At 44.7% G+C, this 26,152-nt stretch overlaps 2 protein-coding genes across 3 annotated transcripts in view; one reads left to right on the top strand and one right to left on the bottom strand.

Moving 5' to 3' along the window:
- Positions 1 to 19: 19 nt before the first annotated feature.
- Positions 20 to 22,151, bottom strand: FAXDC2 (fatty acid hydroxylase domain containing 2). Of its 2 annotated transcripts, XM_035105733.2 has the most exons (9): positions 22,062 to 22,151; positions 12,384 to 12,440; positions 10,387 to 10,478; positions 10,192 to 10,295; positions 7,473 to 7,594; positions 6,567 to 6,772; positions 5,393 to 5,498; positions 3,119 to 3,285; positions 20 to 2,057 (listed from the first exon to the last, which is right to left on the bottom strand). In XM_035105733.2, exons 1-9 carry the CDS (start codon positions 22,140 to 22,142, stop codon positions 1,901 to 1,903), a joined length of 1,092 nt encoding a protein of 363 aa, XP_034961624.2. In that variant the 5' UTR covers positions 22,143 to 22,151; the 3' UTR covers positions 20 to 1,900. The 2 variants fall into 2 exon arrangements, with proteins under 2 accessions (XP_034961624.2, XP_034961625.1); XM_035105734.2 differs by lacking the exons at positions 12,384 to 12,440; positions 22,062 to 22,151 and adding an exon at positions 10,627 to 12,296.
- CNOT8 (CCR4-NOT transcription complex subunit 8) overlaps positions 13,442 to 26,152 on the top strand; it is a 36,827-nt gene continuing 24,116 nt past the window's right edge. The window contains exon 1 of the mRNA XM_035105737.2: positions 13,442 to 13,649. The gene's annotated coding sequence lies outside the window, so the exon portion shown is untranslated. The remainder of the gene's footprint in view (positions 13,650 to 26,152) is intronic.

The following is a 26,152-nucleotide window of genomic DNA, read 5'->3' as shown; positions in this document are numbered from 1 at the left end:
GTGGACCAGAGAACTGGGAGATGCACGATATGATGATGTAATGGCAGGATAAGTGTGCTAAAAATGTTACTTGTCAAGACAAATGTCCTTTTGCATTTTCAGTATTATGTACTCTAGCAAGATTCCTGGTTGCTTACATTATTTAAACTGTTCTTCAAAGAATGAAAAATTGGGCTAAGAGGCAACCTGTGTGTATGCCGCCTTTGAAATGACTGAATGGTCCTCTATACAAAAAAAAAGTATCGCTGCACACCGAAAGCTAAATATTTGGAATAGATCATTGTACTCAAGCCTCTTGTATGTCTTCTGCCTGGAGTGGCACAGTGATGTTTATTGCCTCATCTGCTGTTCTTGAGGACTAGGCCCATGTGGAAGCAAAACGAGAATGGTTTCATTTTGTGTTTGTTTTCCATTCCAGGGTCACCAAACAGCTACTTTTTCTAATGAGTTTTAGTGAGTATAAAAGATCGTCATAATGCTCTCTTTGGCTATGTTAATTAGCTCCACTATCTCTTTAAAAATCTTCAGTTACTTGGAGAGGCATGACTTATGATTATATTTATTTATATCCCACGTTTTTCCCTGACGGATTCAGGGTGCCCTACAGCTAAAATAGAAACAGCTGCAAACATAAGGAAAAATAGAAATAAAAACCCAATTAAGCATAGATAGAAATCTTTAATAGATCATATAGAGTGATAAAACTTTACCTCCCCCCCCTTTACAGTAATGCAGCACAAGAGTATCTTGCTATACAACAGCATGATGCCTTACATTGTACTGTTCAGTAGGACTACTCATTCAGCTTGGTACTCAGGGAGATGGCAGATTTCAGTCCCCTGCTTTCTTCCGAGATTAGGAATACCGTATTTTTCAGTGTATAAGACGAGCCCTAATTTTTAAACCCAAAATTAAGAAATTAAGTTGTTTAGCTTGTGGGCATAGAGGAGGTTCACTTCCGCCAGTTGCTCACCCGCCTGCCCACCAATGATCACTTGCCACAGCCACTGCCAATCACAGACCTCGTCACAGCCGCCAATTGTCTGCCCGCTCACCACCACTAACAGCCCACTTGCCGCAGCTGCCATTCGCCTGCCCAATTGCCACAGCCACCAATAACCCGACTATCTCCTGTTTGCTGCTGCCATTAATCGCACACACCCCCCTCTGCATTCACTACCGTGTTTCTCATATTTTAAGACATACCCATAAAATAAGCCACAGCAGGATTTTTAAGCATTCAAGTAATATAAGCCATACCCCGAAAATAAGACATAGTGATAGGCGCAGCAGCAATGCCGGCCGCGGCAGGAGGAGGAGGAAAAAAATAAGACATCCCTTGAAAATAAGCCATAGTGTGTTTTTTTTGAGGAAAAAATAAATATAAGACGTGTCTTATAATATGAGAAGCACGGTATCTGTATAAGACGACACCCAATTTCTGCCTATTTTTTTTAATACCAAAAAACATTGTCTTATACACAGAAAAATACGGTAAATGCTCTCGAATTCACCTGCTCTTGGTCCTTTGTTGGGTCAGGCTGAAATTCCAACTTGGAATTCTATGAGAGTTACTTGTTTTCTGTAAGCCAGAAAGTGTATTCTCTCACCTCCAGCACCCTTTGTTATACAGTACTTTCAGCTGTTTGCTTTCCTTGGTCAATCACAACCATTTCTGTAGATGCTGCCATTATTCCTCTTCTGCCATGGTGCTCTACAAACATAAGCGTTACCCTGATCCTTTTCGGAGGCTGTGTTATAGGTCAAGCTCTGTCCCTTGCCAATGAAAACATGAAACCTGCCACAATAATCTTGTTGAGTGCCTCACCAGAAAATCTGGTATTTCCCGATTCTTGTGATTATCTGGATGATGTCAAAGGAAATAATTTGCACTTAAGGGTCACTCTGATTTCTTAGGACAATCAGGAATGCTTTCAGTGAGGGGGGTGAGGCTCAACAGAACGGAGTGTCTCTCATAGGCCTTTGTTTGCTTGAACAACAGATCTGTTCCATGCAGGCGGTCCAGCACACCCAAGACACCATAGCACTGATTGAATCTGGTGAAAAAGAAAGGGAAATAATTGCAGTACATACTTTTAATGGTGAACATACTGTAATGATGTAGGCATTTCCCTTCCATTAAACAACGTGCCCCATTCCACCCTGACCCTAATCGGTTAAATTTTGACTCTCCATATTATTCTGTACCATATTGTTGCTTTGAAGCTCTCAGTCTGTCATCTGAAAGCAGGATGGGGTGGGGGGGGGCCTTGCATGTTTAAATTTTCTAGTTTTAAATAGATGTGTTTGAGCAAGAATGACTTGTCAGGTTTGTAAATGTATACAGAAGTTTTTTTTAATTGAAAAACCCCAAAGGTTTTTTTAAACACCCCCCCCCAAACAAAAAAATCCAACCCCATAAAACAGCTATTTGCATTGGGATGGAAACTGTCTATTGCTGCTTCCCCCACCCCCAACACAAATAACTCTGGGAATGGCTTTAGTTGTAAAGAGCATATTGCAAGAGTAAAACACTGCTGTTACGGAAAGTAGAAACACTACCCTTAACTGTAATGTGACTGATGGAGCCAGAGTAGGAAATCGGTGGACCTCTAGATGTTGTTGAAGCTCAATTTCTACCATCCCTGATCATTGGCCATGCTGGCTGGTGCTGATGGGAATTGGCAGTGATCTGGTGGACCAGAGATTGCCTTAGAGGTAATATTCATATGAGTGCCTATGGGGAATATTTCATCCCAAGGATAGCAATATAGTTTGCCTAGGCCAAATTCATTTCTGGCAGCATGAGACCAGTTACATAAAGCCACAATAAGCAGCTGAGCACTAAGTAGCCGCACAGAAGAGTATTTACCCCCCCCCCCAAGAAAACAAGATATGCCTGAAGATTTTGAGTACTTTCATATGCTAGGATAATAGTGGGTTTGGGGGTAGGGAATCTTCTTTTGTGTTGAACTTCAGCCAAGGCTTAGAGAACTTGAATGCTGGCTAAATTAAGCGAAGTCCGTTCCAGCAGCTGTATGCATCAACCCCACACCCCCACCCCCGGTCCCAGTTATGAGTGAGGCAAATGTGGCCTCTAAGAACAAAATCTAATTACTTGAGATGATGGAAGTCATGGAACTCTGGTGAGGGCAGGAAAGGTAAATGGTAGCCACAGTGAGAAATGGTGGTGGCCAGAAAGGAAAGGGAGTGCCACGCCATGATGGATGTAACATGAGATCTCATGAGGATTGGGCCGGTCATCACAGGCAGCATGTTGGAAAACTGGAATATAAGTGCAGGTTCATAATGATGAATATGTACACAGAAAATATTCCCAAAGAGGGGGTGGTGAGCTTCAAAGATTGACGCTCCACTGTTGAAAAGCTGGTGCTTTTTAAGTGTCATATATATTCTATGTGCAGATAAAAAGGTGTTTTTTTTTCAAAGAGATCTGCAGGGTGTTTTAACATCTGACTCTGCATATTGGTTGCAAATCTCCTTTGACGTTACTCTTCTGCTCCAAAAGTGCTTTACTGCTGACCTGGTTCTGCCCTGGGCACTTGCTAACGTGAAAGAGGAAGCCGTGTCGAATTAATGGAAGGAAGAACCGTAGGCCTGGTCTCCCTCATACTTCATTGATATGCCGGGGTGGGTGGGTAGCAATTGAAGTCCATAAGCGGGAACAGGAGACTAGTGTATGCCTTATTTTACACCATCTTATTCCCAGAACCATGATTGCCTTATGTTACTTATTTTTGTCTGACATATCATCTATTCTTCCAAGCAGGCAACCAAGGTCTCCTAAGAAAAGAATGGGAAATGCAGTACTTAAACTTGTTCGTGTATTTTAAGGGACAGTAGCTCCACCCTAGGGACACGAGTGGCACTGTGGTCTAAACCACTGAGCCTCTTGGACTTGCCAATCAGGTCAGCAGTTTGAATCCCCATGACTGGGTGAGCTCCCGTTGCTCAGTTTCAGCTCCTGCCAACCTAGCAGTTCGAAAGCACGCCCAAAAGCGCACATAGATACAGTCATACCTATGGTTACGGCCGCTTTAGGTTGCACGTTTTCGGGTTGCGCACCGCGCCGTACCCAGAAGTCCCAGAATGGGTTACTTCCGGGTTTTGGCGCTCGCGCATGCGCAGAAACACCAAATTGTGACCAGCGTGTGCGCCGCTGCGGGTTGCGAACATGCCTCCCGCACGGATCACGTTCGCAGCCCGAGCTGCGGAAAGGTAAACGGCGTTTCAGTGTGCTGCTCTGGTTTCCGCGTTCCATTGTGCAAGAAGCGGCTTAGTCATGCTGGCCACATGACCCGGAAAAACTCTGCGGACAAACGACGGCTCCCTTCGCCTGTAAAGCGAGATGAGCACCACAACCCCAGAATCGTCTGTGACTGGACTTAACTGTCAGGGGTCCTTTACCTTTACCTTTAGTTCCACCCTGCCTTAAAGTAGAGTCCTACACCTAGACCATACTATTTCGGGTATAAAGCAGAGGTGGTTTTGAGAGTCATCCTCTTGCATCTCTTTCATTTCACTGTGGCCAGTGAAAGGGAATGTCTGACTGGCACCTCATAGGAACCTCCTGAAGCAGATGGAACTGCCTCTGAGAAGAAGATTCACAGGTAAGAACATTCTTTTCTGTGGTCTCTGTACAGTCTATACAGATTGTATGCCTATGCAGAGGTATATTGGAACATTTTCTCTTTTTTTATTTGATCACTTAGCAATTGTCTAAACCACTGAGCCTTTGGGGGTTGCTGATGGTAAGGTTGGCAGTTCGAATCCGGGTGACAGGGTAAGCTCCTGTTGCTTTGCCCCAGCTCCTGCCAACCTAGCAATTCAAAAGCATACCAGCACGAGTAGATAAATAGGTACCACTGCGGTCGGAAGGTAAATGGCGCCTCCATGCGCTCTGGCACTCGTCATGGTGTTCCGGGCACCAAAAGCTGGCTACATGACCCAGAAAAGCTGTCTGCGGACAACCACTGGCTCCCTCGGTCTGAAAGCAGAGATTAGCACTGCACCCCATAGTTGCTGTTGACTGGACTTAACCGTCAAGAGGTCCTTTACTATCAATAATCAACAAAACTCTTTTTTTTTTACTTCATTATGCAAGGAAATTTTCAGTTAACAGAAAATTGCAATATTTCTACTAAAAATATTTCAAAACCTTCTTGAATTTTCTTTTGCAGGAGGTAATTATTTTTTCAATAATATTTTATCAAGGGCAACCAGTTTTTCCAGAATAGTCACTTGCCAATATTACTCGTAAATAAGATGTTGTTTTACCATTATAACCTAATCTGAAACTTTATTAAGCCATGTACCTCAGGTGTTGCAATGGGTCATTAGACTTTCCTCAGTTGCCAGTTGTGCCACTTACCACATGCTCAATTGGATGAGCATAGATGGAAACTACACCAATGGGAGCGGTCCATTCATGATGTTTTTTATGAATGTGTTTGTATAGGAGAGGGTGATGAAGAAGCCTGCAGGTGAAGAAGCAGAGACAATATGCCATATTTTACCTGTGGCAGGGGCGTCTTAGCCAGAGGCTACTGGCACAAGGCGCCACGGTTCTGGAGGGCGCCTCCGCCATGCCGTGCCCGGAGCCTCCTCCCTGCCGGAGGAGCCGCCTCAAGCCCCGCCAGCAGCGCCGCCCTCGCCCGCCTCTTCTTGGGCTGTGGGCACCATTGCAGGGAAGCCGGCCGCAAGCCTCCCATCAGCGCGGCAGCCAGGGCTCCCTGGACGGCAGCGCCACGCAGCTGGTTCTGCCAAGTAGGCAGAGGCGGAGCACAACTGGCAGCGTCCCTGCCCGTCGGGCCTCCCCCCTCCGGCTGCCCGCCACGCCTGGCCCTGCCCGGAAGAGCACAAGTCCGGCGTTGCCGGCATCGGTCCTGCCCGCCGCGGGCAAGAAGCAGAAGGCGCACCATGGCGGCGTGGGGGGGGAGCGAGGTGGGCTGCAGAGGGGCCCGAGGGAGAGGTGCTGCCCGCCCGGAGGGAAGCGTGGGGGTGGGGGGCGCCTGAGGGATCCCTGCACCATGGTGCCAGATAACCTTAAGACGCCCCTGATCTGTGGGCAGAACAGCTGGTGTTGAGGCACCATGCAAGGCAGCTACCGTATTTACTCGAGTCTAATGCACAATCAAATCTAATGCGCACCTCAATTTTCAGAACCTTAAAGCCAAAAAAAGTATTTGCTGGTGAATGTAAATGTGCCATCGGAATCTAATGCACACCTTAATTTTCACAATGTAAGTTGGCCAAAAAAGGTGAGCATTTGATTCGAGTAAATACAAGGGGGTGGGGATAACAGCATGATTACTTTGCACTGCACGTGCAATTGTGGCAACTACACTTCAGTAAAACAACCACCACCACTATCCAATCTATCGCATCCTGTTAGCTATGTTTAACTAGAAAATCACTTTTTTTGAAGGAGTGGAAACTGCAGCCTTAAAATGCCAGTCTCAATCTACCCAGTTGGATACTGCACATTATAAAACCAACCCAGGAGGGCAGCCCAATCTGTTATCTCAATGAAATGTGTGCCTTACCGGTGAGAGTAATAGAAGAGAATTTCCTCCAATAGCGTAAAGATTGCCAGCTCGAGAAGAAACCAATGGAAAGTTGGCAAGTGCAAACTGCATGGCTCCCCCCTCCATTTCAGAATAGGGAGCATGAGGATAATCATAGGCAGAGAGATGAAAAAATCATTGAACAGGGCTGTGCGTATGGCATCCTGCAGTCTTTTTGTGTCCACCTAGGGGGAGAGGCAAAATGAACCTGGGTCAAAATGTGGAACAGCACTGCCTAAGCTGGGATGAACATTCTGCAAGCCTGGAAGACCCTTGGCTACAGTTAGAGGCTCGAAGTGGCTTCTCCCTCTCTGCTTGCCAAATAAAGAAGGCTTTAAGTTCTAAATCTTCAGTCATTGCATATTCAGGCTTCATGAGCCTTGTGGAGCAATTAGGATAAAGGCACAGGAACAAACACTGGTGCTTTTTTGTGGGACTGGGAAACAGTTCCCTTCTTTTATTGAAGGTGCAACTTCTGTTAGGATAATTGGGACGATAAATTCACCCACCACTATAAAGAAAATGTTAGAATAACTAGCGGCCACTCAAAATGCCGCGCCTTCAGTTCCAGTTTTTAAATGCCTGCTGAAAACATTTTTATTCCGTCAGGCCTATGCAGGGAGTCGAAGCTCACTCTGAATGTGACCTTGGGCCAATCATTTCTCTCCTCAGTCTACGCTATTATACAGCGCTAGTGGAAGGGAAGAAGACTCTTCCTGGAGAAACAGATAAAAAGACCAAAATGCTATCTACCCAAATCAACATATTTGTAACTGCTGGATGCATCCCCTGACTGAAGCTAGAAAGGCTATCTGGGGAGGAATCAACAGCTCCCACTCAGAACAAGCAAACAGGGCTGCCATATTTGTGCAAAAAAATACCCACAGGATCGTTCTTCCCCAACTGAATGCGGTATCGGGTGATGAAACTCGGCTTCCCAGTCACATCTGCTACCATCAAGATTCCATTGAAGATCCAGAAAATCAGGGCAGGAATTATTCCAGCGCCTGTAGTACAAGAAGAGGGAAAGAGCGAGTGGGGACAGGACAGCAGCTCAAAAAGGAAAGGATAAGAAAAAGCAGGAAATGAGTGGCATGGGAAGACCACAGTCATAGATGTTGTTCAAATGGACAAGCGGAAGGGAGAGACTAATTCTATTTGTGTTGACAGAGCAGATACTCCAGTAATAGATGTGTGGGTGTGTCCCCATCATCTGCTGCCCACGGTTCATCAAAGGTCACGTGGAAGACTGAATTTCATTGTGGCTTTCACTTAAGCAATTGATAGAGACTCTTACATTCACGCCTGATGCTTCATAGCAGGAGTGGGGAACTTGTGGCCCTACAAATATTCTTGGAGTACAAATCCCTGAGCATTGGCCATGCTGGCTGGGGCTGATAGGAGTTGTAGTCCAACATCCCCTGGAGCAGGGGTCGGCAACCTAAGGCCCATGGGCCACAAGCGTTGCACGGAGGTCGTTTAACTGGCCATGAGGTGCCCCTGAACTGAGCCGCCCACTTGGCGAGTCCCCGCCCACTGCGCTAAACCAGCACAGTGCAGTGAAGGTACTTGCATCCGTGGTGTCGAAGATCACGTCTGCGCATGCGAAGATGCCGAAAATCGCATATGTGCAGACGCAGACACCAGAAATCGCAGGCTGGCGAGCAATCTGGCCCACGCTGGGATCTCCGCTGGAGTGAACCGGCCCAGGCAAGGTAAATCTTGCCGACCCCTGCTCTGGAGGGCCACAAGTTCTCCTGCTATTTGCATTATACCAGTGGGCTAAATAGGAAGAGATGCAAAGGGTTCCTTGGTGAGATGCAGAATAGTAGTAGTAGTAGTAATTTATTATTTATACCCCACACATTACGTTGTTGTTGTTTAGTCGTTTAGTTGTGTCTGACTCTTCGTGACCCCATGGACCAGAGCACGCCAGGCACTCCTGTCCTCCACTGCCTCCCGCAGTTTGGTCCATCTTGGGTGGCCTGCACGGCACAGCTCATAGCTTCTCTCAGTTATTCAAGCCCCTTCGCCACGACAAGGCAATGATCCATGAAGGAGCCACCCATTATATTCCACCCATAATAATAATAATAATAATAATAATAATAATAATAATAATAATACAGCAACAAAACATCAAAAATTAAAAACTTCCCTAAACAGGGCTGCCTTCACATGTCTTCTAAAAGTTGTTTATTTTCTTGACATCTGATGGGAGGGAATTCCATAAGGCAGGCACCACTACCGAAAAGGCTCTCTCCCTTTTCCCAGTAACCTCACTTCTCGCAGTGAGGGAAACACCAGAAAGCCCTCAGCGCTGGACCTCGGTGTCTGGGCTGAACGATGGAGGTGGAGATGCTCCTTCAGGTACACTGGGCTGAGGCTGTTTAGGGCTTTAAAGGTCAACACCAACACTTTGAATTGTGCTCGGAAACATACTGGGAGCCAATGTAGGTCTTTCATAACCTGTGTTATATTGTCTCAGCGGCCGCTCCCAATCACCAGCCTAGCCGCTGCATTCTGGCTTAGTTGTAGTTTCTGTGTCACCTTCAAAGGTAGCCCCACGTGGATCACATTGCAGTAGTCCAAGCAGGAGAAAACTAGAGCATGTATCACTCTGCGGGCAGAGTCCCAGCCTGCGTACCAGATGGAGCTGGTAGACAGATGTCCTGGACACAGAATTGACCTGCGCCTCCATGGACAGCTGTGAGTCCAAAATGACTCCCAGGCTGCGCACCTGGTCCCTCAGGGGCACAGTTACCCCATTCAGGACCAGGGAGTCCTCCATACCTGTCCACCCATTCTGCCCCACCCCCCCTCCCCTATCATCAACATCAATAACACAGTTACAGGTAGGTAGCCGTGTTGGTCTGAGTCGAAGCAAAATAAAAAAATTCCTTCAGTAGCACCTTAAAGACCAACTAAGTTTTTATTTTGGTATGAGCTTTCGTGTGCGTGTGCATGCACACAAAAGCTCATACCAAAATAAAAACTTAGTTGGTCTTTAAGGTGCTACTGAAGGAATTTTTTTATCAATAACACAGCAATAGTTTTTGTACTAGAAGCTGACTCTTGTCCTCTTCACCTCATAGCAACGTAGCTGGACTATCATTGTCACTTAAGCTTTGTGAACATTCTGAAAAGAGACTAGATGCTATACATAAATATGGATTCAGAGGTCCTTGGCCACAGCCCCACACTTTTAAATTAAGTCACTCCACATAACTCTGCATGTTGTGAAGGAAAGGAGGAATAGGGACAGTACGTATTATTGGTCAATCAGGAAGTTTTGCCTAACTTATGTATCAGCAAGCTTGGGTTCAATGAGGCACATGCCCAATGGTAAACAGATATGACAAGGTATTATATTATAGGAATGCTTTTATATTCAAAACCACCCTTATACGTAGATAAGAAATGAGCCTATTATTAGTATTCCTGCCTTTTCCCTCAATTTGAGACTCAGGCAGCTTACACAGATAAAATAGAACAAGCTAAATACATAGAAAAGACCATCATTATAATGGAATAAAATACTAACAGAATTGAAAGAGCCGTTAAAAACACAGACAATAACTGACTTCAGTTCAAAGTGACTCACAAACTATGAAAATCACCCATTCATTTCCCCCTAGGAGGTGGTGCAAGTTCTCCCACTGAGTCTGCCAGAACAAGCCAGAGGCTCCCCAGAATTTCTGCAGGTGCCTGAAACACAAAAGCGATCCTGTGACAATAGCAGTTGCCACTTTCCTTTTGGCCAAACCATTATTGAGCTCCAGGGACCTGGTGGACTTACCATGTGACTGAGTTCCTGAAAGCAACAAACATGAGCAGGGCAGGACCCAGTATAAAGGCAGCGATCTTCATCGAATCCCAGAACTTCCATACCTGAGAATACAAGAAAACACAAGGACATATTCAATGTCAATAAGCCAAAAAATGGAGAGAATGAGAGGCACAGAATATGGGAATCTAGCAAGTATGAATGTACTTTAAAGGAGGTATATAAAACCTCGGAAAGGTTGACACAACTTACACCCGTATCACCGACAGGCCAGAACACTTTCCACTCTCCCAAAAGCTGCTGCTCCTTGCCTTGGGGAAAGACAGGAGGGAAGCTCTCCAGGTGTTAGCTCCCAACTTCCTTCCATGAACGTCAAGCAACAATTAAGTAGTATCTCAGTAGGCAGAGAGTACTATTGTGGGTTTGTAGGGTGTGAGGCACCCTAATTGTCTGGGTCCAGTAAAATTAGAATTAATGAAGGGTTGGAGAGTTACCTGGATCCAGCTCATGTTGATTATTAGGGAATCAAAGCCTGGTGATAACCTGGAAGATGAGCCAATGCCTTGAGCTCCACCCTGAGCCCAGGGTTAGCCAGAAAGACAGTGCTAGAGTGGGGTAGGTTCACGATTGCCGTGGACAATAATGTAAGCGAAAGGGGAAACGGTTGTGCTTTGCAGGCAGTTTCAAAGCTGTAGAAAGGGGAATCAGAGCAATGTAGGGTGACAGTTTGAATCCAAGCAGCAGCCATGGAAGAAACAGAACCCGCTTGGAGGGTAATGTTTTGAACCTCTCCAATGTAGGCTCAGGTATGTGCAAATAAACCATAAATTATAGACACCACAGTCCCCATGGTGCCTCATTTCCTAAGGAAATTCAGGCCCTGGGTTATGTGCCTGGACCCCTGGAATCTCGCACTGCTGCAGAGATTGGGGTGGTGTGTCACAGGATTGTTCTGAAATGTTGATGAGAAAATTATTAGCGGTGATCTGCTGGAATAAGCAGTGGACTTTAACACCAATTCTATTGACCGGGGAAAGTGACATCCGAGTTTAGTTTTACAGGTCTTGAACTTATCGCCTCTGTTGCTCAATATCTATATGAAGACACTGGGAAGGGCTATTAGGAATCTGGCAGGGAGGTGCCCTCAGAATGCAAATGACAAGCTGCTCTATCTCTCCACAGCATCTTGATCTGAACAGTTTCTGAGATATTGCTGGGACACAGTGTGAAATGGAAGAACAGTTTCTGAGATATTGCTGGGACGCAGTGTGACATGGAAGAAGAAAAACAAGCTGAGATTGAATCCTGGACAGACAGAGGCATTGTGGGTAAATCGTTTCCACATCCAAGAAATTGGTCAGCTGCCTACCTATGCAATGCCCCTGAAGGAGCAGGTTCACAGTTTTTTTGGGGGGGGGCCTTCTGGATCCAACTCTGTCATTGGAGGTAGCCTCAGTGGCTAGAAGGGCCTTTTACTAACTGAAACTGGTACAACAGCGATGACCATTCCTGAACTGGGAAACTTGGCCACAATAGTTTATGCATTGGATAGTACAAGACTGGATTGTTGTAATGTGTTGTATGTGGGGATTCCCTGGCACCTCCATTCAGTGCATAATGTTATTGTTTTATTCTGTTTGTAAATCTCTGAGGTTTTTAAAAATATATACAACCAAGCATTGGATACATTTTATGAAATAAATAAAAATAATGGAAAGCTATCTTGCTTTCCCCGCCCAGATCCAGGCCTGCACGCCCCAAAGGAACTGTTACTGTGTATTTTAATTCTGTATTGATTTTGTAGTTTTAAACCAGTTATATTTTAGAATATAAAGGAATAAAGCAAAATAATGCGGCAAATTCAAAAGGAAGCATCGGGAGCGCACTCTGGGTGCATTCCAAAATTCCTTTGTAGCTATGGATTGAGTTCTCTGCTTTTGGAACTCAGCACCTTTCCCTATCAACTTTCAAACTGTACCATTGAAAGCTGCGGGAGTGGTACCTTTTACCTGTCTCTGATGTCCTCGAGGGCTAGGTTCCCAGCATGTAGCACCTTCCTTCATCATCTGAAATGCAAATCAATACACAAAATTAGAGTGAAACTGGGATTGAAGATGAGGATTCATGACATATAATCAGATTGCGTCAGTGAAGGCCATGGGAAAAGCCTATACAGTGGTACCTCGGGTTACAAACACCTCAGGTTACAAACACTTCGGATTATAGACTCTGCTAATCCAGAAGTAGTACCTCGGGTTAAGAACTTTACCTCAGGATGAGAACAGAAATTGCGCGGCAGCAGCAGCGGGAGGCCCCATTAGCTAAAGTGCTACCTCAGGTTAAGAATGGTTTCAGGTTAAGAACGGACCTCCGGAATGAATTAAGTTCATAAACAGAGGTACCACTGTACTCATCTAGCGGCACAGCATGGATTGCTGGCGCCTGGGGCGGTTGCAACCCCCCCCCCCCACCGTAGGCTGGGCGGCTGGGGTTGGGGTGCGCAGGGTGGGAGGCTGCGCGGAGGGTGGACGGAGCCCATCTCAACAGTCTCCTCACCCACTAGACCAATCTCCCTCCTGCCATGCCTTAGCTGCAAGGGTTCCTTGCCTGTCATGGGGGCACCTGATTGCACTCCCAGGGCCGGCTCTAAGTAGACCCCTGGTGGCATGGTGCGCCAGGGCGCCGGGCGGAAACCATGCTGCGCCCTGCGAGGGCGGGGGTGCCGGAGCGATCTCTGCCCCTCAGCGCCAGGGCAGCCGAGCTGCTCGAGACTGCCCTGTGCACTCCTTCAAAAATGCCCCAGTGCCTCCGCCACACTACACCTCTGTAATTATCGAAACAATGCCATCCTTCAAAGAGTACACACAGATCCATTCCCATCCTCATAAACAGAACGTGTCTTGGAGAAATTCCATTTCAAAATCCATTTGTCAGGTTGACTCCCATTGTAAAGTTATGGGAGTCGCCTAGTTGCTTAAAGCATTTTCTTACACAACGTTCCGCAAGGGTTTTGAAGGAAAGCCTTTCCTCCTCTGCTACTGGCATTCATACCCGTGGTGCCAGCTGTGTTTTGCCTCCCAGGTGCCTGTTGGGAAGCCAGTAAGCAGGATGGGAGTACTGTAGCCCTCTGCTGCGCACGATACCCAGCAACCGGTGTTAGAAATTAGCCAGGCATGTTTTGTGACTGGCAAGTGTTGAATTGTGACCACATGGAGATCTCTGGATGCCAGGTTGGTGACTAACATCTCCATCTGGCTGGCCCCTCCAGTCAGCAGGTAATTTATTTATTTATTGCATTCATAGCCTGCTTTTTTTCTCTAAGGGGTACATGGTTCACACACCATGTATTTTAATTCATTGATGTCTGCTTTTATGCATATTGTCTTGTTTTTATGATGTTAGCAGCTCTGAGCCCGGCCTCGGCCGGGATACCAAATAAATAAATAAATAATTATACAGCAGCTATATAAATTAAGTAGGTAAATAAAGATGGGGAAAGGAAAATGCCCCTTAGAGAAGGATCTGAACTATTCCCCTTGAAGCTTGAATTAGTTTTATTCTGCAATGATGCTTTAATGTGTTGTAAACCGCTTCGAGATTTTTTTAGGTCAATAAATAAATAAAGTGGTATATATGATGATCACCACCACCACTACTGCCAAAAAGGTGCCTAGATATTCTGTTGTGGCGACTGTAACCTAGGTGTAAATTGCCATTTGGTGATTAGCTTAACCCTAACCCCTATTTACCGTGCCCCGTTCTACTTAACAACGCCTACGGCCGCGTCTCGTCGATATGCCTTCATTAAAGCTAGGTTCAATGTTTTTCCAACTAACGTGCTGAGACATAGATTTACTAAGGGCCAAGTCTCTTCAATGTGTGCTTGTGAAATGAAATCAACTGAATCTTTACACCATGTTATGTTTATCTGTCCTATGTACAGTTCGGCTCGTGCTAGTATATTAAACTCCATAATCCAGCCTATGGCTGACAATCCAGTTGACCTTCAGCTAGCCTGGGTTCTTCAAGATGTACAGGTTGCTAAATTCCTAACAGCCGTCCTCTCGTACAAGAGACGGAATGGAATGTTAGCTGATTATTGATAGTTATAAAAAAAAAATTAAAAAATGATATCAGATATTGATTTTAGTTTAGCGCCTAAATTTTTAATCTTAATCTTAAACCTTCAAGATATGTCTTTTGAATTGTTAATATTTGTCCTTGTGAGCTGTGAATTGTGTTATATTATCTGTGGTTTGTACGAGTCTGTGGTTTTTATATGATTTGTTTTGTTGTGTTGTGTTTTATGATGGGTGTACAGCCGAATAAACATCTTTGCTTTGCTTGCTTATATATCTGAGTTTCTAACCCTGTTCACACCTACTCTGTGTCAGTGCCATTGGGGAGAGAAAAAACATTTAATATCTCTCAACATACAACCATCCCTTAGCATTATACAGTACAACAGCCTTCTAGGCAAAACTATGCCAGCTTTCACAAAGAACAAATTCATATGCTAATAAATAATAATAATAATAATAATAATAATAATAATAATAATAATAATAATAATAATTTATTCATACCCTGCCCATCTGGCTGGGTTTCCCCAGCCACTCTGGGCAACTTCCAACAGAACATTAAAATACAATAATCTATTAAACATTAAAAGCTTCCCTAAACAGGGCTGCCTTCAGATGTCTCCTAAAAGTCTGGTAGTTGTTTTTCTCTTTGACATATGGTGAGAGGGCGTTCCACAGGGCGGGTGCCACTACCGAGAAGGCCCTCTGCCTGGTTCCCTGCATTTCCCCATTTCTGCTATTGTCTCAGATGCCCATTAGTGATTCATAAACACATGCACACCCAAGGTTCTCCTATGTCTCTTCATATATACAGCTGTACCTTGGAAGTCGAATGGAATCCGTTCCGGAAGTCCATTCGACTTCCAAAACGTTCGAAAACTAAATTGCGCCTTCTGATTGGCAGAAGGAAGCTCCTGCAGCCAATCAGAAGCCGTGGAAGCCCTGTCGGACATTCAGGTTCCAAAAGAAGGTTCGCAAACCGGAACCATCAATTCCGGGTTTGCGGTGTTCGGGAGCCAAAACGTCCGAGTTCTAGGGCGTTTGGGATCCAAGGTATGACTGTACTTAAGAACGTGGGTTAGACAACATGAACATTTGAGCCAGTGATGTCATTTTGAAGACATGGGGGTAGTTTATTTTGTGAACGTGCTTTACATTCTCTCTGAATCTTTAACCCTTTGCAGTCCCCTCTGTGTCAGTGGAATTGCAAGGACAAAGCAGAGAGCAAAATCAGGTGCATTTTCAAAGGACCAAAGAGAATATATTATTTCCGGAATATATTACTTCATAACACAAACACACTGGATGTTGTTCGAGTAAGTTTTCCTCAGAGTAGACCCATTAAATTTTATAACATTGTAAGATCACCCTGGAGAATAAGTGGTTGGTCTAGAAGGCATAGGTGTCTGGTCTGATCTTTAGTACACTTTCTGAACAGGGATTTTCAAAGGACCTCATCTGACACGCCCCTAGATCAGGTGACAGTCAGGTGTTGGCAATCCTGACAGAAATACAAGGTCAGGGAAAAGTGCAACCTGCCTGGTTTCTGTGCTGGACCAAAAACTATCCGAGAGAACCCCGAAGGCCCATAAAGTGACTATTTTTCTTCTGAACTTTGTGCTCTGTTTCTGACTCATATTTTCTGAGCCAAAGGGCTTTTCAGTAGAAGGAAAACTTTAAAAAGGGAAAGGAGAAACTGCTCTGGTATGGACACATCTGCAAAAACATGCTCACTTTCATAGATGAGGCCTAATCTTCCTGCTGAAGTAAGGCTTTTTTTCTTGATTAAAAAAGACCTTTTACCTCATTTTCCATAAGTCCCTTTGCTCATTATACTGCCTTTATCAATGCAGATTGCATTGCTGTGCTCTCTGTAAATATAGATATGCTATCTCTGAAATACTAGCTACGCTGTTTGCTTCAAGAATGTGCATACTTAGCAAAAATTAAAATCAATCTGGATGTTTATGTTTTCTACCTGATCCCTTCATTAATTTCTCTAAGAGTCAAGGATGAATTCCTGTTAGGGGCTCATTCAAGTCAGGAGCTACTTAACAGACTCCTTTCCATTTATAAGAGGGATAAAAAAAACTATCCCACGCGAGCAGACGGTAACAGAATGGAAATAAGTGCAAATACTACTTTGCTTATTCCTCTGTCTAATACATTTGTCATATAACAAATTTATAGACCATTTCATGACATGAAGCCTTCAAAGTGGTGGACAAGATAGAAACAGGAGACCAAACACATGCTCTAAAAACAATAATTCCATCACTAAATTCTAAATAATAAACCCATTTCTGGAGACATCTCAGGGAAAGGCTTCGCAAAACAAAAATAGGCATCTATTTTTGGTACCCAGGCATCATGATACTAGGGGTCTGTCTAATTTTGGCTGGTAATTACCTATACAGTATATGCAGGTAGTATTGTCCCTAGCATCATTACCTGATTCCTTTCCCAAACCGCTAGCCAACATTTTAAATATCTTTCCGTTTGCCCCTGTACAGTACTTGAACAATTCCTGTAGTTACCCATTTCTAACAGGAAATCCATGCAACTTTCATTCAGGCAGTATTTCTGGGCTATCACATTTCCTCAAGTATTCAAACAGTGATATGTTCCTGCTGATATATGTTATGATAACAGTGTATGTTAATGCAGTTTCAATCACAGCAGAGAGTCCCAGAACTGGTCAAGGGAACAGGCACGCTTTGAGTGGGTTGGATCTGTGAGTTTGGTCTCTGCATCTGAATTACTGTACTCTGTCACCTCTTTGAACACTTGGACTGCCTATGTTAATCTGTATGTTTAAGTTAGGATTGATGCAATGCTTTTAATTGCTCTCATCAGTGTTTATTTGCCCCCTGTTATATTTGCAAAAACAAAGTGTGTAAGACTAAACTTGATAGTGGCTGCTAGTTTGTTTACCTGTGAGATCCTGATTTGAGAATAACTTCTGATTGTATAACTCAAGTGATCACACAACATGGTGCATGTACACCATTTGAATGGCAATGCCAAATATTTTAGGGGGTGAGCGAAGGGACCTCTGCCCCGAGGAGTTGGCTCCTATGTTTGGGGGCCATACAGCACTGGTAAAACCCACCCTATCCAACATGGGCAGAGTGGATGATACCCAGGGTGTAAGTAACAGCTCATGAAATGTGCCTTGTAGTCAAATTAGATCACTTGTAATAAAATATGGAGCAGTTTCTTATAACTTTTAGTAAGGGACGTTTTCACTTAAATGTCTGTGTTTCCCAGCACCTGTGAAAAATAACCACTACAGTTTGACTGTAACACTGTGATCAAAGCATGAAGCAAAGGTTTGCAGGAGGCCGGAGCGGGGATTTTATTTTATTTTGTACGCTTGCATTGTTGCAGGATTGAAAACCAATAAAAATATATGCTTTAAAAAACTGAAGTGGAATGGACGGAGCTGCAAATCATAAGGGGAGGGGGGTTTGACCAGAAGCCTGCGCCAGCTGGCATTCCCTGTGCAAACTGACCTTTACATTAATTGATTGATCAAACAATTAGAAGCCTGATGCTTAATCAACAGGAAATGCTTTTTAACCAGTCCCGGTTCCAGAGCCAGAGGGCAGCTGGTGAAGCAGGTGGGCCCCCTCCCAGAGCCCCATGATCAGGAAGGAGGGAGACTCAGCCCATCCCGGCACGCCCAGAAGCAGCGCGCACTCTGCCCATGCCCCGGGGCATCCTGCCCTGGGCATTTTAGTGCCTAAGTGGCGCCTGGGGAGGGTGAAGGTGCCTGGGCCCTGCGGGGTGCACCTCTTCCTGTGCGCACCTTGCGCAAAGGGAGCATTGCACTGCGTGCGGGGTTCGCCCCATCGGGGAGCCAGACACCTAACCCACCTGGGTTCATGGCGCTTGGCCGGCTGGGCGGCGCCGTCGCTGCTGCTGCAGCTGCTGCTCGTCGCCTCGGACTTGGAGGAAGTGAGCGCGGCCGGAGGAAGTGTGCGACAGTGCGAGGAAGGGGAAGCAGAGCCTGTCGTCCCCGCCTGCGCGGCCCTGCGCCCCCTGCAGGGCATTGCAGGGAAGCGCCTCTGCAGCCAGCAGCAAGCAGCAGGAGGAGGGAAAGCGGCAAGTGGGCGGCAGGCTGGCAGCGCCCCTCGGATGACGGCGCTCTAGGCAGTTGCCTAGCTCGCTTATATGGACGCACCGGCCCTGCCTTGGTCAAAACCATTTGAGACTTTAGAGGTCCCAATGAGGACTTGAAATTGATCCTTGCTGGCAAGGTTGATGAAGTGGTCAGTTGAGGCTGACCTGATTGGGCACAAGCAAGCTGGATTTAGACTAAACCGATCTACAACAGATCAGGCAATTATTCTTTATCACTTAGCCCGGAAATACTTGACACCTCGACGGGGCCAACTTTGCACAGCTTTCATAGATTTGAAAGCTGCGTTTGATAGTATTCCGAGGAAATTACTATGGGATAAACTTGCCTGTTGGGGAATAGATAGAAGGCTTCTGTGGCTTATCTCCCAACTTCATGCCGGGTCCGTGGCCAGGGTGAGATTAACCCCTGCTGGAGACCTAACGAACCCAGTGCCAGTAAATAAGGGAGTACGCCAAGGCTGTATTTTAGCGCCACTTCTTTTTAACTTATTTATCAACCACACTGTCTATCAACAACACCAAGTCCAAAGTACTGATATTTTCAAGGAGTCGAAAACTTTATACAGTGGTGCCTCGCTTAACGAATGCGCCGCTTAACGAAATTTCCGCTTAACGAAAGGATTTTTCGAGCGGAGGTTGCCTTGCTAGACGAATTCGTTTTACGAAAAATTCGTCTATCGAATCGCGGTTTCCCATAGGAATGCATTGAAATTCAATTAATGCGTTCCTATGGGCAAAAAAAATCCAAAAAAATTTCAATGCATTCCTATGGGATTCGCTAGACGAATTTTTCGTTATAAGAAAAGACCCGTGGAACGAATTAAATTCGTCTAGCAAGGCACCACAGTACATGGAAACTGGAGGGTACGAAAATCGAACAAGTACATAAATTAAAATATTTAGGAATTTATTTTCAATATAAAAGTGCAAGTTGAATACCTTCAAAACAAGACAAAAGCCCTATCGCACTCCCTCCTCTGTTTTTTCTATTCTGAGGGGGCCTTATTCATCCCTGCGGCCTTGAAAGTGTATAGCATCAAAGTGATGGCCACAATGGCCTATGCTGCACCTTTATGGGTGGCCTTTGCAAATCTCTCACCTTTAGAGTCGCTTCAAAGCCAATTCTTACGCCAACTTCTAAAATTACCAACATGCGTAAGTAATGCGGCTATTCACTTAGAAATGAAGATCCCCTCAGTGGAGTTAGTTTTATGGAGGTGAGTTTTGATTTATTGGATATCCCTATGGCATAAACTCCCGAACCACTATCTCATTCAATGCATGTGGCGGGATGACTTCACAAAATTTTGGTCAGGAAAAATCAATGCCAAATTGCTGTCCTATGAGATCTCGCCCACTGAATTGCTCAAACTGGATCTAAATGCGGCAAAAATGTGTATAAATCAAAGGCTGGATGATGCGGAGCTATACCAAAATTTCTTAGCTGGTGGTGGAGTATGCTCGCCGTTAAATTTCGGCATAACCCCTATTTACCGTGCTCCGTCCTATTTAACATCGCTTACAGCCGCGTCTCACCGATATGCCTTCATTAAAGCTAGGTTCAATGTTTTTCCAACAAACGTGCTGAGACATAGATTTACTAAGGGCCAAGTCTCTTCAATGTGTGCTTGTGAAATTAAGACATCTGAATCTCTACATCATGTTATGTTTATCTGCCCTATGTACAGTTCGGCTCGTGCTAGTACAGTATACTAAATTCCATAATCCAGCCTATGGCTGACAAACCAGCTTGCCTGGGTTCTTCAAGATGTGGATCCTTATATTACTCTACAGGTTGCTAAATTCCTAACAGCCGTCCTCTCGTACAAGACACGGAATGGAATGTTAGCAGATTATTTATAGTTATAAGAATTTTCTATAATGACATCAGATATTGATTTTAGCGTAGTGCCTAAATTTTTAATCATAATCTTAAACTTTTCTTTTTTAATTGTTAATATTTGTCCTTGTGAGCTGTGAATTGTGTTATATTATTTGTGGCTTGAACGAGTCCACTGTTTTATTTGATTTATATTGTTGTGTTTTATGATGGGCGTAAAGCCGAATAAACATCCTGATTGATTGATTGATCCCAGAAACACATAGGCAGCGAAAAAAGCTTGCATGTTATTGGGTATGGTAAAATCAAAATGCTTGGCCCCTACAAGCATCTTTGGCATACTGCCTCTGTAGCTGAAGGCTATCCAAAACCGTCACAACTAGTAACTGCAATATCGTGCACAATTTAATCTAATCCCCTTTTTAAATCTTTCTTAATTTGCTGGCTGTCACCACATTGTTTAGAAACAAATGACACAGTTTAACCACCCAGACTGCCAGCTTTCCTAACCAACAGCACACCCTTTTTATCTGGATTAAGGTTCAGCTTGTTCCCCTTATCCATCTCAAAAGTGCCTCCAGACGCCTCCCTGGGACTAGCAAATGGACTTCTGTATTATTTGCATACTGATGTTACTGCAGCCTTAGCCTCCTAATGGCCTCACCCAGTGATGTCATGTACCGTAGGTGTTGAAAAACACAGGGGACAAGATAAAATCTCCTCCTAGCTAGCTCCATCCTTCGAGAAAGAACTAGAGTCACTATAATACTGTTAGTTTAAGTTGGAGTAAGTATTCTGACTTTCAAATTGCAAAGAAATATTACAAACTGGCATTAAAAATATACTATGTCTCCTTTCCCCCCCCCCCCGACTGTCCCAGCTCAGCTGACAGAAATTCTGAGAATTTACTGCTTTACAAAGGAACTGCTACGAGGATAATAGTCATTCCCTAATACAAGCCTAATACAAGGGACCCAGGTGGCGCTGTGGATTAAACCACAGAGTCTAGGGCTTGCTGATCAAAAGGTCGGCGGTTCGAATCCCTGCAACGAGGTGAGCTCCCATTGCTCGGTCCCAGCTCCTGCCCACCTAGCAGTTTGAAAGCACATCAAAGTGCAAGTAGATAAATAGGGACCGCTCCGGCAGGAAGGTAAAGGCGTTTCCATGCACTGCTCTGGTTCGCCAGAAGCAGCTCTGTCATGCTGGCCACATGACCCAGAAGCTGTCTGCGGACAAACGCTGGCTCCCTTGGCCTATAGAGCGAGATGAGCGCCGCAACCCCAGAGTCGGACACGACTGGACCTGATGGTCAGGGGCCCTTTAATACAAGCTTCAGTGAAATGAATGAGACATCTGAGTAGGCAGTTTGTACTGGAAAACTGCAGGTTTACTCAAAAGCAAATCCCACTGAGTTTACCTACTCCCAAGGAAATAAGTATAAGACTGCAGTCGTAACACCTATCACTAGTTACAAATCTGCAAAAGTTGAATTATCCCAGTTTCTCTCTCTCAAGGCAAAGCAGCTACTATTCTTAAAATAAATTGAGATACTCCAGAGGGAAAACAACTGTTTTAATTGAGCTTTCTCCGTTCCAATCTCTTGCTTCCTAGCTATTTACCTGACCAACTTCTGCTCGCCAACGGCACCGGCAAGTATTTCTGCCTTCTGTCTCGTCTGTTGTTGTTGCTGGCTGCTGCATTCAGCGAACTGAAGGAAAAGGAGGAGGGGCGAGCCTGCAAGCAAGCAGCTAATTGGCCTCTTTCCTTAAACATCATGCATGGAGTAATTACGCATGAAGTAACAGATACGTCCATTATTAGTGTTGGCAAACATGCATGGCTGCTTATGTAAGAGGTTATAGCAACATCATGTGATGCATGTATTAGTGTGTCAACAGTTTTCAGTACCTCCCTTAAGTTTAAACAATGTAAGGGAACTGCATGCTTTTGCATTTTTACAAGTATACACACACACACACACACACACACACACACAATTTAAATCTTACTGTGTGTTTTAATCCCCCCTCAAATATTTCAGGTCAAATACCAGTGCTATGATGGGGGGGGGAGTAACATGGGGTGTTCTGTTTTATTTGTATTTAGTAAACAAAGCTTTAAAAAGCATGCTAAATTAGAATGCTTTCTAGAATTTTGTCTGATGAAAACTGACTCTTTTCCTGATGAACTTAGCAGATGCAAATTAGCCAAATTGCCCTTTCCCTTCAGCTACGGTATGTGCAAACATATACATACAGTGGTACCTCAGTTTACAAACACAATTAGTTCAGGAAGTCTGAACTTAACCTGAAGCGTGCTTAACCTGAAGTGAACGTTTCCATTGAAAGTAATGGAAAGTGGATTAATCCGTTCCAGATGGTCCGTGGAGTACTTAAACTGAAGCGTACTTAACCTGAAGCGAACTTTCCCATTGAAAGTAATGGAAAGTGGATTAATCCGTTCCAGACGGTCCGTGGAGTACTTAAACTGAAGCGTACTTAACCTGAAGCGAACTTTCCCATTGAAAGTAATGGAAAGTGGGTTAATCCGTTTCATACGGGTCTGTGGAGTACTTAAACTGAAAATACTCAAACCGAGGCGTACTTCAACCGAGGTATGACTGTACCAGTATCTACATACCTTAGAACTGTTTATATCAGGGGGGGCGATGGCATCAAACATTGCTCCAGCTTTACTTAGGGAGCCTCATGTTTCTATGCAGGAATTTCATTAAGGCTCCTGCATTCAGTCCTCCTTTTCATATCTCTCCTGCTTGCCTTCTATAGATCCTCATCTGCACTGGGTGCCTATTTGTTTTGAAATCCAAGTTGATTTATAAAGCCTAAAAAGGGATTGGGACCCAAATATCTGATGGAGTTTTGTGCCTCCGTTCCCTATATTTACCCATTGGCCATTGAGATCTGCTGTGGGGAGTCTTCTTGTGGTACTTTTTACTGTCATAGGATAATTACATAATGAGCAGTGATCGGAGTGGTGCTGCCTTATTTATGGAATTCCCTGTCTTGAGAGGTTTGCCAGTACTTTCACCATTAAGACACACCTATTCAATAGGGCCTTCGGGACCTCTTGATGCATTCAGAGCAGAGTAGGCTGTATCACAGGTATGGGGAACCTTTAGTCCTACAGAAGCTGTTAAACTACACTCCCATCATCACCGACCCACACTAGTTTACAAAGCTATTGTACTACCAACCTTACTGTATGCTTGTGAAATATGGACCACTTACAAACGCCATCTCCAACTCCTTGAAAGATTCCATCAACGGTGTCTCTGAAAATTTTTACACATCACTTGGGAAGACAGGCAAACTAATACCAGTGTACTGGAAGAAGCAAAGATCACCAGTGTTGAAGCAATGATACTTCAACATCAACTTCGTTGGACTGGTCATGTTGTTCGGGTGCCTAATGATCATTTTCCAAAGCAACTACTCTATTCCGAACTTAAAAATGGAAAGTGTAATGCTGGTGGTCAACAAAAGAGGTTTAAAGACTATCACCCAGCAGCTGTATGTGGAGGAGCGGAGACGCGAACCCGGTTCACCAAATTACGAGTCTACCACTCTTAACCACTACACCGCACTGCGCCACACTTGTGGAGGGACTCCTCCCTGTACCCTGGTGAATCAGCAGGAGGCTCAGCCACTTGGCCTTGTTGCTGAGTATCACTTTCTTCGCATGAGTGGCTGAGATGCATGTCAAATGTCACTCTGTACCAGGCATCCCCAAACTTCGGCCCTCCAGATGTTTTGGACTACAATTCCCATCTTCCCACGACCACTGGTCCTGTTAGCTAGGGATCATGGGAGTTGTAGGCCAAAACATCTGGAGGGCCGCAGTTTGGGGATGCCTGCTCTGTACATTTGAATAGATTGGTCTCATCCTGGAGACATTGGTTGGGGATCAGTAGGGTCTTGCCTCTGTTGCTGATGAAGCCATTTTCCTGTAGGCAGTGGATGGTTGTTCCCAAATCCTTCTGTGCTCCCATGACTGGTAACTAGAAGGTCGTCCAGATATCAGGAGCATTGGTGGGCAACCAGGTGCATAGGTGGGCTATCATGAATTTTGTGAAAACCTGGGGTACTGCGGATAGGTCAAATGGGAGAACTCTGTATTGGAACTTCTCCTGGCCATGGGCAAAGTGCATTAGGCTGTTGTAAAATGGGCATATGGTGGTATACTTCCATGAAGTCTATTGAGGCAAGGTAATCTCCAGGCTGAAGAGCCTCTGAAATGGATTAGACGTGTTTGGAACAGTTCAAGAAAGCAGGTCAGTATGGTGCGGAAATCATTATTTTTCTTGAGAACCATTAGAAAACTCTGGAGGAACACTGATGCTGTGGAACTGGTTCTATGGTGCCTCTCTCAAGGAGGTGTAAATTATCTTTCAGGTTCTCTGGAGCTTTTATGGGTTCCATGAGGGCAGAGCAGCCCACCATTTTTCCCTTGCAGTGCTCTTGAACTCTATGGAATAGCCCCTCCAGATGACACTCACCATTACGATGTGGAGTTCTCTCAGGCTCAGGAAATGCCGTTTATCTTCCCGCCGCAGCACTACCTATTTATCTACTTGTACTGGCATGCTTTCGAACTGCTAGATTGGCAGAAGCTGGGGCAGAGCAGTGGGAGCTCACCCTGTTGCATGGGTCTGAACTGCCCACCTTCTGATCAGCAAGCCCAAGAGGCTCAGTGGTTTAGACTACAGTGCCACCCGTGTCCCTTTGTCCTAAGTGGAGGTGTGCTGCAATTATTGCAGATCATAGTGCAGATGCCATTTAGGGCAGAGGCACGCCCAGGACAAAACATTCTGCTCTCAAGAAGGAACACCTCATGCTAAGTCCAACTTGCTGATCCCTTGCTAAGACTTTGACTTAACTAACATCGATAAGTTTATCTGTAGTGATTAGATGATGTGATATGGGTGTCACTAGAACTAAGATAATGGACTCTTTCCCATATGCTCCACTCTTTCACTGACCGAGAATAGCACATGAACAACTATCTCCTATTCTATGTAAATAAGGCATTTAAATTTTGCTGAAGGAGGGGGGTGTCAGTGTGTGTGTGTGTGTGAGAGAGAGAGAGAGAGAGAAAGAGAGAGAGAGAGATGTTGATATGAAATGATAATCTACACCCTCATTTATTGTCTGGTACATAGGTAAAGAATCCTTTGATTTAAGCCAGTTTAATTCCATTGAAACATACACCAGTGTCATCTATCTGTGTGGGGCTGTAGTAAATTGAGTGGACAGAATGGTTAAGACCTTTTCCTTTGAGCACAAGGGAGCAATGAAACATCATTTAGAGAGAAAAATACTTGCATGAGAGGGGCATTTAGAGATTTGAGAACAGATGGCGAAAGAAAGGAGTGAAGTGAGGTATCAGCATAAAGGTGGTACTGAAAGCAATGGGGTATGCTGAACTCATCTACAGAACAAGGAAATTATCATTTATTTTGGTTTCGGAATAGAATGCTGCAGACAGAAGCTGGATGGAGGGGAAACAAAACAAAACTCCAAAAAACTGGAGTAAGCAAAGTACTCCACATCTTAGAGATAAAGGATGAAGGAAAACTGGGAATAATTGGTCATAAACTACAGGCAAGAAGGGAGAGGATGATGCTTCAGAGAAAGCCACTGGGTCAATGGATTGAGGGAACAGAAGGAGCAAGAGGCAAAATGTGGGAAGG

Source organism: Zootoca vivipara, chromosome 2 (assembly GCF_963506605.1).
Source record: "Zootoca vivipara chromosome 2, rZooViv1.1, whole genome shotgun sequence".
NCBI lineage: Eukaryota > Metazoa > Chordata > Lepidosauria > Squamata > Lacertidae > Zootoca > Zootoca vivipara.
This window is presented reverse-complemented; position numbering and strand designations above follow the sequence as displayed.

What these genes read in the sequence shown, in the direction of transcription:
- FAXDC2 (XM_035105733.2), bottom strand. Translation starts at nt 22,142, where the DNA reads ATGCAGCAGCCAGCAACAACAACAGACGAGACAGAAGGCAGAAATACT. An exon ending in GGCGAGCAGAAGTTGGTCAG is followed by an intron (nt 12,441 to 22,061) that starts GTAAATAGCTAG and finishes TTTGCATTTCAG; the next exon opens with ATGATGAAGGAAGGTGCTAC. An exon ending in CATGACTTCCATCATCTCAA is followed by an intron (nt 2,058 to 3,118) that starts GTAATTAGATTT and finishes CTTTTTCACCAG; the next exon opens with ATTCAATCAGTGCTATGGTG.